The sequence below is a fragment of the Notothenia rossii genome, assembly GCF_949606895.1.
Source record: "Notothenia rossii genome assembly, chromosome: 3".
Lineage (NCBI taxonomy): Eukaryota > Metazoa > Chordata > Actinopteri > Perciformes > Nototheniidae > Notothenia > Notothenia rossii.
The window spans coordinates 32499762-32511203 of NC_136901.1; the positions used below are offsets into that span (position 1 = coordinate 32499762).

The 11442-nt window shown below is 39.4% G+C and overlaps 2 protein-coding genes across 12 annotated transcripts; both read left to right on the forward strand.

Annotated features, from left to right (window-relative positions):
- Positions 1-547: 547 nt before the first annotated feature.
- Positions 548-3387, forward strand: gabarapb (GABA(A) receptor-associated protein b). Its single transcript, XM_079671402.1, has 4 exons — positions 548-792; positions 2057-2135; positions 2223-2341; positions 2429-3387. Exons 1-4 carry the CDS (start codon positions 703-705, stop codon positions 2507-2509), a joined length of 369 nt encoding a protein of 122 aa, XP_079527528.1. The 5' UTR covers positions 548-702; the 3' UTR covers positions 2510-3387.
- A 2255-nt stretch (positions 3388-5642) lies between these two features.
- Positions 5643-11186, forward strand: gps2 (G protein pathway suppressor 2). 11 transcript variants are annotated; one of them, XM_079671381.1, is made up of 12 exons: positions 5643-5833; positions 6539-6656; positions 6804-6839; positions 7239-7348; positions 7446-7558; positions 7692-7771; positions 7860-7939; positions 8500-8671; positions 9222-9305; positions 9438-9514; positions 9709-9816; positions 10501-11186. In XM_079671381.1, exons 2-12 carry the CDS (start codon positions 6563-6565, stop codon positions 10591-10593), a joined length of 1047 nt encoding a protein of 348 aa, XP_079527507.1. In that variant the 5' UTR covers positions 5643-5833; positions 6539-6562; the 3' UTR covers positions 10594-11186. The 11 variants fall into 11 exon arrangements, 10 of the variants coding, with proteins under 10 accessions (XP_079527507.1, XP_079527509.1, XP_079527506.1 ...); XM_079671383.1 differs by having other exon boundaries at positions 9721-9816; XR_013806400.1 differs by having other exon boundaries at positions 5644-5833; positions 7446-7561; positions 9438-9565; positions 9721-9816; positions 10501-10545.
- Positions 11187-11442: the final 256 nt, after the last annotated feature.

Below are 11442 nucleotides of genomic sequence, written 5' to 3' on the forward strand. Positions count from 1 at the left end.
ATGGACACCTTGATTTGTTACCACCCTTGCCATTATTCTTAGGAATCTTACGGAATACTTATTATTTCTCTAATGAGGAAACTTCAATCCAATGTAGTCTACACTTAGCTCGGATAGTTAGTCAATATACCTTCAGTTTATAATAATTCCCATTTTTTGAGGACTTGCTGGATGTCTTTTGGCCCAGATTTAAAGCACAAATAATCTATACAGCCAAAACCCTTGTTATGTATCGCATGTTTTTCAGTTTCTCTGCTCTAGCTGCTAACTCCTGGGCCTCGGTCATATGACAAGGACAGCTGCCTCTTCACTGCCCTGCCTCTTGTCTCTACCCGCAGCGGTTGATCAACAATAAAATAGTTCCAAAGAAGAATTTCCTCCCATACCTTAAAATATTTATTTTCAAAATATGTATTTAAAGGGAACACATTCCAATTAAATGAATACCCGTTTTCAGAACTGAACGTTTACGTGGTCTGGGAACGCGAGAAGTAAACCCTGCGAAGTAGACCCTCTGCAACGTCATGTTGTTATTGTATCCCTCCGCGGCAGTCGCACTAGGAAAACAGCTGAGACGAGCTCTAAGCTAGTTAGCAACGTTTGTTTTTGTCGAGAGTGTCAGCGATTTGAGCAGTCTCTTTAGCAAACCGTTATCACGCGATTTAGGAGTGACTGAGTTGTTGTCTGTCATCTCTTTCAACAATGAAGTTCCAGTACAAAGAAGAGCACCCCTTTGAGAAAAGGCGGTCCGAAGGCGAGAAAATAAGGAAGAAGTATCCGGACAGGGTACCTGTAAGTATGCTAACGTTAGCTCCCTTACGCGATATATATTGCAATGCTAATGCTAGTAAATTGTTAATGACATCTCTTGAACACAAATATAATCTTCCTATAGTCATGTAGTTAAGTTGTAGCCACATCAAAATATGATTATCTTTCACCATAGTTGACTGCCACGTTAGTAAACAACAGTCACTCAGCTAACAAAGATAGAGGTGAACCAGCGGCCGCACCTAGCAGGCCAGCTAGTGATAGCTTTGTGTAATCCTTCCGTGTATGTATTTATTTAAAAGATAACATTACAAAACCATAAGTAATATTACCCAACAGATGTTATAATGGTCGTATGGGTAATACAGTGTAAGGCGTTGATACTGATCGTAGATTGAACGCGTAACTGGGTGTCGTTTTAGGCTGTATGTTGAAACAGCAGTGCACCTTAAAATAGTATGCGTCAACACACAGGATACTTGTTTACGTCGCCCTGGCGATTGGTTATAGGTGATTTAGTCCACCAAAAATATTTGCTTTTTGCCACTCAAACTGAACCAACTATAATATCAGTATATTAAGGTACTTCTGTAATGTATGACGAGCTTGGTGTGTTTTTTCCAGAGCAATCCAGTTTCATTTTAGAGCTCTTATCAGTCATGGAAGTAACAACAATGGTGTAGCCTGTCTAATTATTGAGTAGAACTACAATTATTTTCTCAAGTAATGCCTACCTTGTTTTGTCTGATCAATAGTTCAAAACTCAAAGATGTATATTTTGTTGGTCATAAAGGCCAAAATAATCTGAAGATTTTCACATTTGACAACCTGGGACCAAAATATTTTCTTGAAGAAATACATGTAATAGTTAATGAGTAGTTATGGTTGCTGGTTACTTTTCTGGCCATTAACCAATCGTGGCGTGTCACTGACGTTGTGTGGGAAGGTAGCATTCAGGTAGTACTCCTATTTTTAGACTAAACAGAGGCACCTTTTAAGTAGTTTCATTTTTGTGCGCCTACAGTATTAAATCAGAAGACTGATTTGTACACATACAAATATATTAACTAACAAATTACTGGGCTCCAGATACTGTTACAATTAAACGCCTTATCTTGGTAAAGAATATTTCCGTCCTTGCTTATCAGCCAATGTTGTTGGTTTCAGATCACTTTTCTTTGAAAGGTGGAAGTACTTCTCCTTTTATTTACATAGGTAGAGTTTCTTCAGTGGAAAATGTACTAGATTAATTTGCTGAGGACATGTACAATGGTTATTTTTTCAGGTAATTGTGGAGAAAGCCCCCAAAGCCAGAATAGGAGATCTGGACAAGAAGAAATACCTTGTCCCCTCCGACCTGACAGGTAAATATATTTTTTAAGTGCAAAGATACTGGACAACTTCTATAAAACACATGTACGACAATAAATAAAATCTTCTTTTTTTAACAGTGGGACAGTTTTACTTCCTCATCCGGAAAAGAATCCACTTGCGGGCCGAGGACGCACTCTTCTTCTTTGTAAACAACGTCATTCCACCCACCTCAGCTACCATGGGACTGTTGTACCAGGCAAGACTCATTTTCTACCTCACTGACCATATCGTTATCCATGTATTGTCTCATATTGAGATCTTATGTTTTCTTTCTATTTCTCAGGAGCACCATGAAGAGGACTTTTTTCTCTACATTGCCTACAGTGATGAGAGTGTGTACGGGAGCAGCCAAAGGGAAATCTGATCCCACTACCATCCCCCCCCAACCACTACCCACCTTTCGGAGACCTCCACCATGCATTCATTTAAATATTAAATCCAGCCGAGCAGCTTGGAGTCCCCAGAGTAAAAATATGTCAAATGCACTTTCACCACCCATACAATAGCCCTCTCCCACCCATATATGTCTCTATTATTCTGCAGTCTGAATTGTATTTGCCTCCACTTTTCTTTTCACTTGCGACATGAGGGAAGTGGTCTCGTGGCCAGTTTTTTTCTAGTGTCGTAATTGATAATGCTTTACAAACTGAGCAGGAATAACAAAGTAATGTTAGAACTCAGCCGTAAATATAGTTACCCCGGGGTTAAGGGAAGAAAGACAGACATAGTAAGTGAGTTCAAATCAGATCTTGTTGACATTATTGTTTGTCCAATCTGCGTGCTTGCAGGATTATATAAAGTGTGTTTTGAGTTTAGGTTAGGAAATGAATTGCATCTACCAGGTGAAGGTAGGTGATTTTTTCTTGGGCAAAGTAAAGGATAACTGCTTTGCAGCAGTTCTTTTCCTAGAAAAAACTGAAGTTTGAATGGGAATTTAGTGGGCCGCCCTACATCTGACCTTAGCAAGGAGTGTAATATAATTCAGACTAAACAATCATCCTCTGCTTTAGGTGGTAAGACTATTTTGACTGCTACTATGATTATTGTTGTTGTTATTGTTTCTTTAGATGGCTTAATTTCTAAAAGGTATTGTAAAGCTCAGTGCAATTTTCTCTTTTTTTAAGTTTATCGCCTTTTTTTTAAAGAAAAAAAATAGATTTGAACTCTGTATACAGCTGCATTACTGGCTCTTTCTCTCCATGACCTTACATGATTAAATGTGATTAAAAGCTACTTGTGTTACTTGTCTTTATTGGTTATTGTGTTTATCATGTTGGTTACAGGGTTATTAATTTAAAGAAAATTATAGTTTTCCTTGTGTGAACCTTAGTGCAAAGTTGTTGATTGATGCACTGAAGAACACTTTAAAACATGAAAAACCCAGAATCTTGATAAAGTTCAGCCTTACTGTATTTGCATTAATTGCCTATTATCCCATATTACGGTTTCTTAAAAAAATGGTGAGCCTTACACAATTGAGAAATAACTAAATATAACAAATATTTACATGTAAAATCCAGAGGCTAAAGTATGACTAGTAAAATGAACAGGATAAAGTATGTCCGAAATCCAATACTGTTTAGATTAAAGTTAATTTTCCTGACACTTTTACCCCAATGGGACTTACTATAAGCGCAATTAACCATAAAGAACAAACTCGGAACAAGAAGAAAAGTACAGACATTCAAATCCAATATGCAAAGCCGTTGTAAGTAAGTGCTGGTGCAATAGTTACGAAATGGCTACGTAGCCTGTGCTAATGTCTCATAGGTGGCTTTATGGCGTTAAAGTAAAACAATTAACAGCTCAACTTGCCTACTGACGTTATTATGGTCATGTGTTATTGTCTAACCGGAATATATACTAAACAAATGAACAGAGAAAAACGAGTGTTTTTTGGAAAGAAACAACAAACAACTGTAAGAGAACCATGTACAAATAATTTGTGTTAAATGCCAGAAACCCTGGGTGACAAAGGGGAACGTTATTATTTTTTAGGCATGTAACGAAATATTTTCACAATGGACGGAGCCAATCACATCACGGCATCACAATGGACAAAGCCACTCACGACACGGCTTCTCCCCGAACCCGCCCACCTCACGCTTTTGGTTGACAGTGGACAAGTCGCGAGGCGAATCAGAGGTATTCAAGTAACAACACTACATGTTTCTATTTTCCCGTTTACAGTCATAAAACCTATTTTTACAACCGTCGTTTCGGCGTCAACTTTTAAATTATAGAGTCGGCAACTTCCGTCTGAATAGAGGAACTTTAAATATAAATTACGCCCTGTTATGTCTCACATCGTCTCTGTGGCGCAATTGGTTAGCGCGTTCGGCTGTTAACCGAAAGGTTGGTGGTTCAAGTCCACCCAGTGACGTTTACTTTTGGAATAAACATTTAAGGTAACAAGCCAGTTTACATGTTCAGTGGCAAGGTTCCAGACAAACAGTAACACAAGTATAACTGTTACACGTCATCATTTGATGTATGTCCTTGTTTCCAGCAACATTGAAGACATGAACTAAAGCTTTAAAAACGAGTGCACATTTAGCTTCCACAGGTTTCATTTGAGGCAACTTCTACTTCTCTGTATTCTAGGCAAACAAACGTCTTGAATAAAAGAGCAAATTAAGGAGGGTGGGGCCAGCGATCCATGCCAAGCCCCTTTTAGCAGAGTAGGATGTCTCTGTGGCGCTAGTTGGCGCAGGACCGTCTGTCAAACTCCAATCTATCACCCAATCATGATACTCGCTGTCCATTGTGAGATTGGATTTAAACCAATAACGACGCGAGTTCACAATGGACGGAGCCAATCACGTCACGGCATCACAATGGACAGAGCCACTCACTGCACGGCTTCTCCCCGAACCCGCCCCCCTCACGCTTTTGGTTGACAGTGGACAAGTCACGAGGCGAATCAGAGGTATTCAAGTAACAACACTACATGTTTCTATTTTCCCGTTTACAGTCATAAAACCTATTTTTACAACCGTCGTTTTGGCGTCAACTTTTACATTATAGAGTCGGCAACTTCCGTCTGAATAGAGGAACTTTAAATTTAAATTACTTCCTATTATGTCTCACACCGTCTCTGTGGCGCAATTGGTTAGCGCGTTCGGCTGTTAACCGAAAGGTTGGTGGTTCAAGCCCACCCAGGGACGAACTTTATTTATTTTCAAGCGGCGATTGAAAAGACGGAATTTAAAAGGAAAATCTGTTTGGGATAGATATATATTTTATATTTGATAACATTTTAATATCAATATCGATCTTTCAGGTTTATGTACAGTCCATGTTTTACACCACTTTTGTGTTTTGTTTTTATTGTGAAAAAGATCCATTCTACGTAATTGTTCAAACGAGACTTAGTTTCATGTGCATACAGGATGATGACTGTCTTTGACGTGTTAATTTTTGAATATTTAGACCAGATTGTGTATGGGGGACCTGAGAAAACAAGGAGAAACTACAAAACCCAAAATGCAATTCGTTGGGACAAACCGGATGTGTTGCTTGGCACCGGAAGCGTAATGACCCGGGCTGAAGGCTGAAAGCCTCTACGACTGTTTATATTTTTTATGAATTACGTTTGTTCAACTGAAACATTCACAGTGGACTTGCATTCAATGTAAAACCGCACGACGGTTAGGTTTTTACCAAACGACCCAGAAAAGCAACAAAAGTAAGATTTTAATTATATTTCATTACTCCGTCGAAAATAAGCCATAAGTGTTTAGCCGCTAGCTAACTCAGATTAACGTTTGCTCTTGGGCATGTTGGAAAATTAAACAATTGATGCCGCTGTACACATATTTGCTAGATATATGTTCGTATTTAACTATACATGCACGGGGATGCATTATAAATAAATATACTGTCGTTTAGCAGTCAAAGCTTACACTGCTAACTTAGATGTTAGCCCAATAGCAGCAAGGCCTTCCCCCAGTGGTATTTCCAGTGATAGACAGCATAAATGTTTTTTTTCTCTTCAACTTTATTAATCAAGAGTAATTTACAAACCTTAAAGGCACATATTTGCAGTCAATGACCTTGAAAATGAAAGTGCAAATACATTATAGATAAAATATAATAAAAAGTTTACAAAAATAGAAATTACATAACAAAAGCAATCATTCACAACAGAGTAAGGGTCTATTCAAGTCCAATAAATAAGTCAAATAATAAGAAAAGTTCCTCTGCATTTCTTTCCTTTTATGTAATGACATTTTATTTAAAAAAAGTCCTTTATTACATCCAGTGAGGTTGGGCTTAACTTTAAAATGTTTGCATTTATGTATAGATAGCATACATGATAGACTATGTTACATGCATGTATTATATGTTTTAATCTCTTCTACTCTAAAACTGAACATTGTATCTACACCAGCTGGCCCCTCCTCTGCCTGTCACCATGCCTGCCCTTTTGGAGAGACCGAAGCTTTCCAACGCGATGGCCCGAGCCCTCCACAAACACATCATGAGGGAGAGAGAGCGCAAGAGACAAGGTACGTGCCCCTGTGTTTAACACTACACTAACCACGCAAACACTGTCACAACTGCAGAGGTACTACCCTGTACTTCTCACTGCATATATATTACATTTCACTTTAGTCAATATGAATGTGTTTCCTGACTTATTATTTGCCATTTAGTCTGTTTTCCTTCCCCAGCATCTACTCACTATTCCCGTAAATATGCAAATCTCTCTACTCACTCAAAAATATTATGATAACATTATACTTTGTGATAAGTTTTATTGATGTCTGTCTTTTTGCAATACTGCAGGCGACTTCACAACTTAAAATATTTACTCTGGGATTATTAGGAATCCATAAAAGCAATAAGCTAATATATATTTAAATGACTACACATAATCTTAAATGCAAGTTTGCATAATTGGAATTGGTGCATTTAAGATTAGAAACCCATTTCAGTACTAAATGTGTTCACATGTAGACAGTTATTACCCTTTAAGGATAAGGAAATTGGAAACAACATTCATCAAATGTGTCTAGAAGTCACTAAATTGGGTATTTTAGGGATTTGAATGTATTTTCACCATCCCTGAAACATGTGTGACCTTTTAGAGGAGGAAGAAGTGGACAAAATGATGGAGCAGAAGATGAAAGAAGAGGAGGAGAGGAAGAGGACAAAAGAAATAGAGGAGAGGATGTCTTTGGAGGAAACAAAAGAACAGGTTTGGAAATAATTATCATTTGCATTTTGGTTTGGAACAATTATATACACCATGGCCACTTGTTAACTTGTACTCTGATCCCCAACCTCGCTCTCAGGTCATGAAGATGGGGGAGAAGCTGCAGGGACTCCAGGAGGAGAAACACCAGCTCTTCTTACAGCTGAAGAAAGTGCTTCATGAAGAGGAAAAGAGGCGCAGAAAGGAGCAGAGGTAGTAAGGATGACGCAGCTTTTCAGTACTTTTCGTACTTTTCGTACATAACGGTATGACAGAATTCGGTTAATAAACTAAGCATTTAGCTGAAGTATTTTTGGTATTCATTTGCATTTTTGTTCTTTTCCAGTGACATTACAACATTGACACCGGCGAGCTACCAAACCAGCCTGCCCATGCACTCAGGGCAGCACCTTCTCAGCATTCAGGGTACGGCTATGCCTGTGGGATATCTGGAGAATTCTCTTTCTTACAATGTATGTATAACTCAACTGATCCTTCTCTTTGCCTCTCTCAGGCAGTCCAGTCAGCCACAGTCGACCTGGTGCACTTCTTGGAGAACGCAGTAAACAGCTGTTCCCTGCTGCTGTGATTCCAGTGAGTAAAGGGGGCTTTAACTCAAAGAACTGATGTCTTTCCAAAATAATGTCCATACAAATTTTCTTTTGTTTTCTATCTAAAATATCGTGCCAAAGATATATCTCCATAAGAGTCGGATTTATAGATTGCTGGTGATATTTAGCTACTTTATTTAGGGCATCAATATTTTAGTGTTGACAATTGATGCTCACCATATATTCACACCATGAGAATGTTACAGATAATCATCAGGAATATTGTAATTGGCTAAGGGGTTGAAAGGTAAATAATGGAAAATCTGATCAATTAAGAAAAATACTTGCATACATACCTTATTTTAAAAAAAGGTTAAGACAACACTTACTATACGACAATATTCCACATATAAGACGATACGAGTCTCATATCACAATATCAATATAATATTGATAAATTGCCCATGCCCATTTAATCCTATGTGTTTAGAAATGTCTCAGATTCCCCCTGATTTATATGTTTTAAAATGTGCTTAAGGAGATGGATATTCGGACTCCAGTCTTGCCTATAACACAGTGTAACCCTCCTCTTCCTCCTGTTAGGCTCGTCACTATCAGACCCCCGGCTTCGGCTCTAGTCCAGCAGAGCACGGACAGTTCAGCGGGAGCCAGGGGGTCCACGAGCCCTACGGGGTGTCTCAGGCCCAGCACCCCTCCACCTACGCCGCTGGACCGTCAGTACCTGTCAGTTTCGCCAGCAGCTCCCAGATCAGAGGTAAAGGACACGTGTCTGTCTATAAGGGGCAGAGAGCCCAAATGATGGGTAATATAAGAAATAGTGTGCAAATTGAGTTTCTGGATTATATTACATACACTGTTTCTCATTTTCTGCTCACATGTGCTATTTTGGACGCTTTTCATATCAAGTATATACAAATAAAAGTTATACATGTGGGTTTTATTTCATATTTATTAAACGTAACACTTGACTTGTCGAAAGCAACCACCGTTAGATTCATTGGTTTATTGAGCTGTCTGTAATATTATTGCATATGAATGATCATCACTTCTGGAGAGGGGAAAGTGGCCTGTGGGATTTTAAAGAACAACGTAGTGTACTTATATTAAGGGAGTATCCAAATGCAGCCACGGCATCTTTCTAAAAAACAAGATATTCTCAGGTTATTTTTATTCCGAAGTTTAACAGTCTTTTATTCAGCTTTACTTTGGTTTCCTGCCAGTGTGGTATGTTCAGATCCATCATTTGAACCATAAAAGTATGCTGTAATGATCGCTATGAGAAAAGGTTGCTTTTGTTCTCCCAGGTGCGTCTGCGTTTCAGGCCATGCAGTACCTCCCCCACCAGCAGGCTGGATACCCCGTCCACAGTCACTTCACCTCCCAGCCTGGTCAGTTCCCCGGTTACAGCACTCATCACTATAAATAACAGTCAATAAATACAACGTACAGTATTGTAATCAACCTGGCGTCTGTATTTGATGTAAATGATTGTTGGATAACAAACGGTGTTTCTCATGCAGGGTACATTCCTGGAGCAGGGATCCCCCTCCAGAAGCAGCTGGAACATGCCAACCAACAGTCCGGCTTTACCGATGCAGTAAGAAATGACATATCAAATTGACTCCTTCAAATCATAGTATTATTATTCGTAAGTATCAGACTGAACATCAAAATACAACGTTTGGTGTGACATAATTGAAGCAGCTAGCATAGACTTCATGACCTGCTCTGTGCTTCAGACCCTCTCTTCCTCCTCTGATTACACTTCTGCTCCGCTGTTCTGTCTCGTTGATGTTCTCACAGGGCGCTCTGAGGCCCATGCACCCGCCCACCATGCACCCGTCAGCTCCTGGACTCCTACCCACCCCCTCCATGGGGGTCCAGATCCCCACTGCAAAGGTGAAGGCTCAAAACGCCCACACACACATGACTCTTTTTTAATTCATTTTCATCACTTTCTCTCTTAACACTATCAGAAGCTTTTCCCTGAGGCCTTATTTAAATGAGCCACATTATGCTTTGTTCTCCCTTTTCTGTTAGGTTTGTGTCCATGTAAATGGTCTGCAAAGGCTCAAATTCCCTCTCGTGGGATTTTTTTTTATTATTGTATTAAAATTTGACCAATTATCACAAAGCTGGTTTAGCGAACTAATCAGAGTGGACTGGGCTCTGGTTTCAGACAGAGGGTGACAAAAGCCAGTAGGAGAAAAGGAATGAGCTTATTGAACACTAACGCAGGTTAACATGTCACAGTAGAGACACAAAATAAACATGAACCTGGACATTAGCATAATATGGCTGTGTACATTTCATTTAGCTGGGGCTTTTATCAAGAGGAACATGCATTCATACCAGAGAGAAAACTGTTAGTAATGTATTGTCTTACAAAGGGGCCTGGTTACCTTTTTAAATCTTACTTAGAAATGACTTTATATCTGCCTGTTCTAGATAAATGACTCCTCCACCCCTTCATTCTCTTGATATCCACTTTTCTATACTGTCATTCTGTGTTTCTGCTTCATCAGCTGCTAGACAATATGCCCCTTCCTCATGTTGTTCCCTGTCTCCCCCCCTCCCCCCCAGGCCTCGTTCCAGAGCTCTCCCCAGGGCGCCCCTCGCCACGGCTTCCTCCCCCACAGCCAGGGCGGGCAGAGGTTCTACCACCACGGGAAGTAACCCCCCTTCATCACCTCCACTTCACTCAAGAGAACCCTTTCGACAAGTAATTGCTTGATTTCAGCAGAAAAAGTCATTATCGTGCCATCTAATTTGTGTTTTATATCCTGTACAGTTTGTTTTTTGGACTTTCCTAATGTGATCTGCTGATAACATAGCTTCTGTAACCTTTTTCTTTTTTACAAAACTCAATTTGTAAAATAATTTGATATATTAAATACACTGTACAGCAGGTGCGATTGTGCACTAAAATGTTAATATCTTCTGGAAACAGCTTATTCTTTGTATACTAATATTCATTATTGTCAGTGGAGGATTCAGTGTTTGCGCAGTGGCTTTAGAGGAAGAACATGTGGATTAAATCAACATGTTTCCGCTGAAAAGTCACGCTCACACTGATGAAGACCACTGAAACTGAAAGACTCTATTTCACTGTGTTGCTGACTCCTTGAATTGTGTTTAGTTACCGCAAATTAAATTCAAATGACTTTTCTGACAAAACAATGGAGCTTTCCGGTGTTTTCCTCTTCTACAGAAGTCTGCTGTTTTAACACTTTTAAGGTTGCTAAATAAAAACTATAAGCAAACGCCAAGTCCAACTGTTTTCTCATTTATTTATTTTGAGACATTTTTCACAGTTTGGCTTTGCTGTATGAACCCAAAGAAAAAGGATACCAAACTGCCACGAGTTATCTTCTCCTAACTCAGCGCTCAGGACTCAGGTCAAATGAAACCTGACTCACTTTCAGCAAAAGGCTCTCTGAAAAGGGGCTTTGAAAGACTTTGAAACAGTTGGCCGTGTGTTCTTGTTGCTAGGTTTCTTTCTTTTGGAGACAAAGAGACTGAACC

What these genes read in the sequence shown, in the direction of transcription:
- gabarapb (XM_079671402.1), top strand. Translation starts at nt 703, where the DNA reads ATGAAGTTCCAGTACAAAGAAGAGCACCCCTTTGAGAAAAGGCGGTCC. An exon ending in AGTATCCGGACAGGGTACCT is followed by an intron (nt 793 to 2,056) that starts GTAAGTATGCTA and finishes TTATTTTTTCAG; the next exon opens with GTAATTGTGGAGAAAGCCCC. An exon ending in CCATGGGACTGTTGTACCAG is followed by an intron (nt 2,342 to 2,428) that starts GCAAGACTCATT and finishes TCTATTTCTCAG; the next exon opens with GAGCACCATGAAGAGGACTT.
- gps2 (XM_079671379.1), top strand. Translation starts at nt 6,563, where the DNA reads ATGCCTGCCCTTTTGGAGAGACCGAAGCTTTCCAACGCGATGGCCCGA. An exon ending in TGGAGGAAACAAAAGAACAG is followed by an intron (nt 7,349 to 7,445) that starts GTTTGGAAATAA and finishes CCTCGCTCTCAG; the next exon opens with GTCATGAAGATGGGGGAGAA. An exon ending in GCACCTTCTCAGCATTCAGG is followed by an intron (nt 7,772 to 7,859) that starts GTACGGCTATGC and finishes TGCCTCTCTCAG; the next exon opens with GCAGTCCAGTCAGCCACAGT.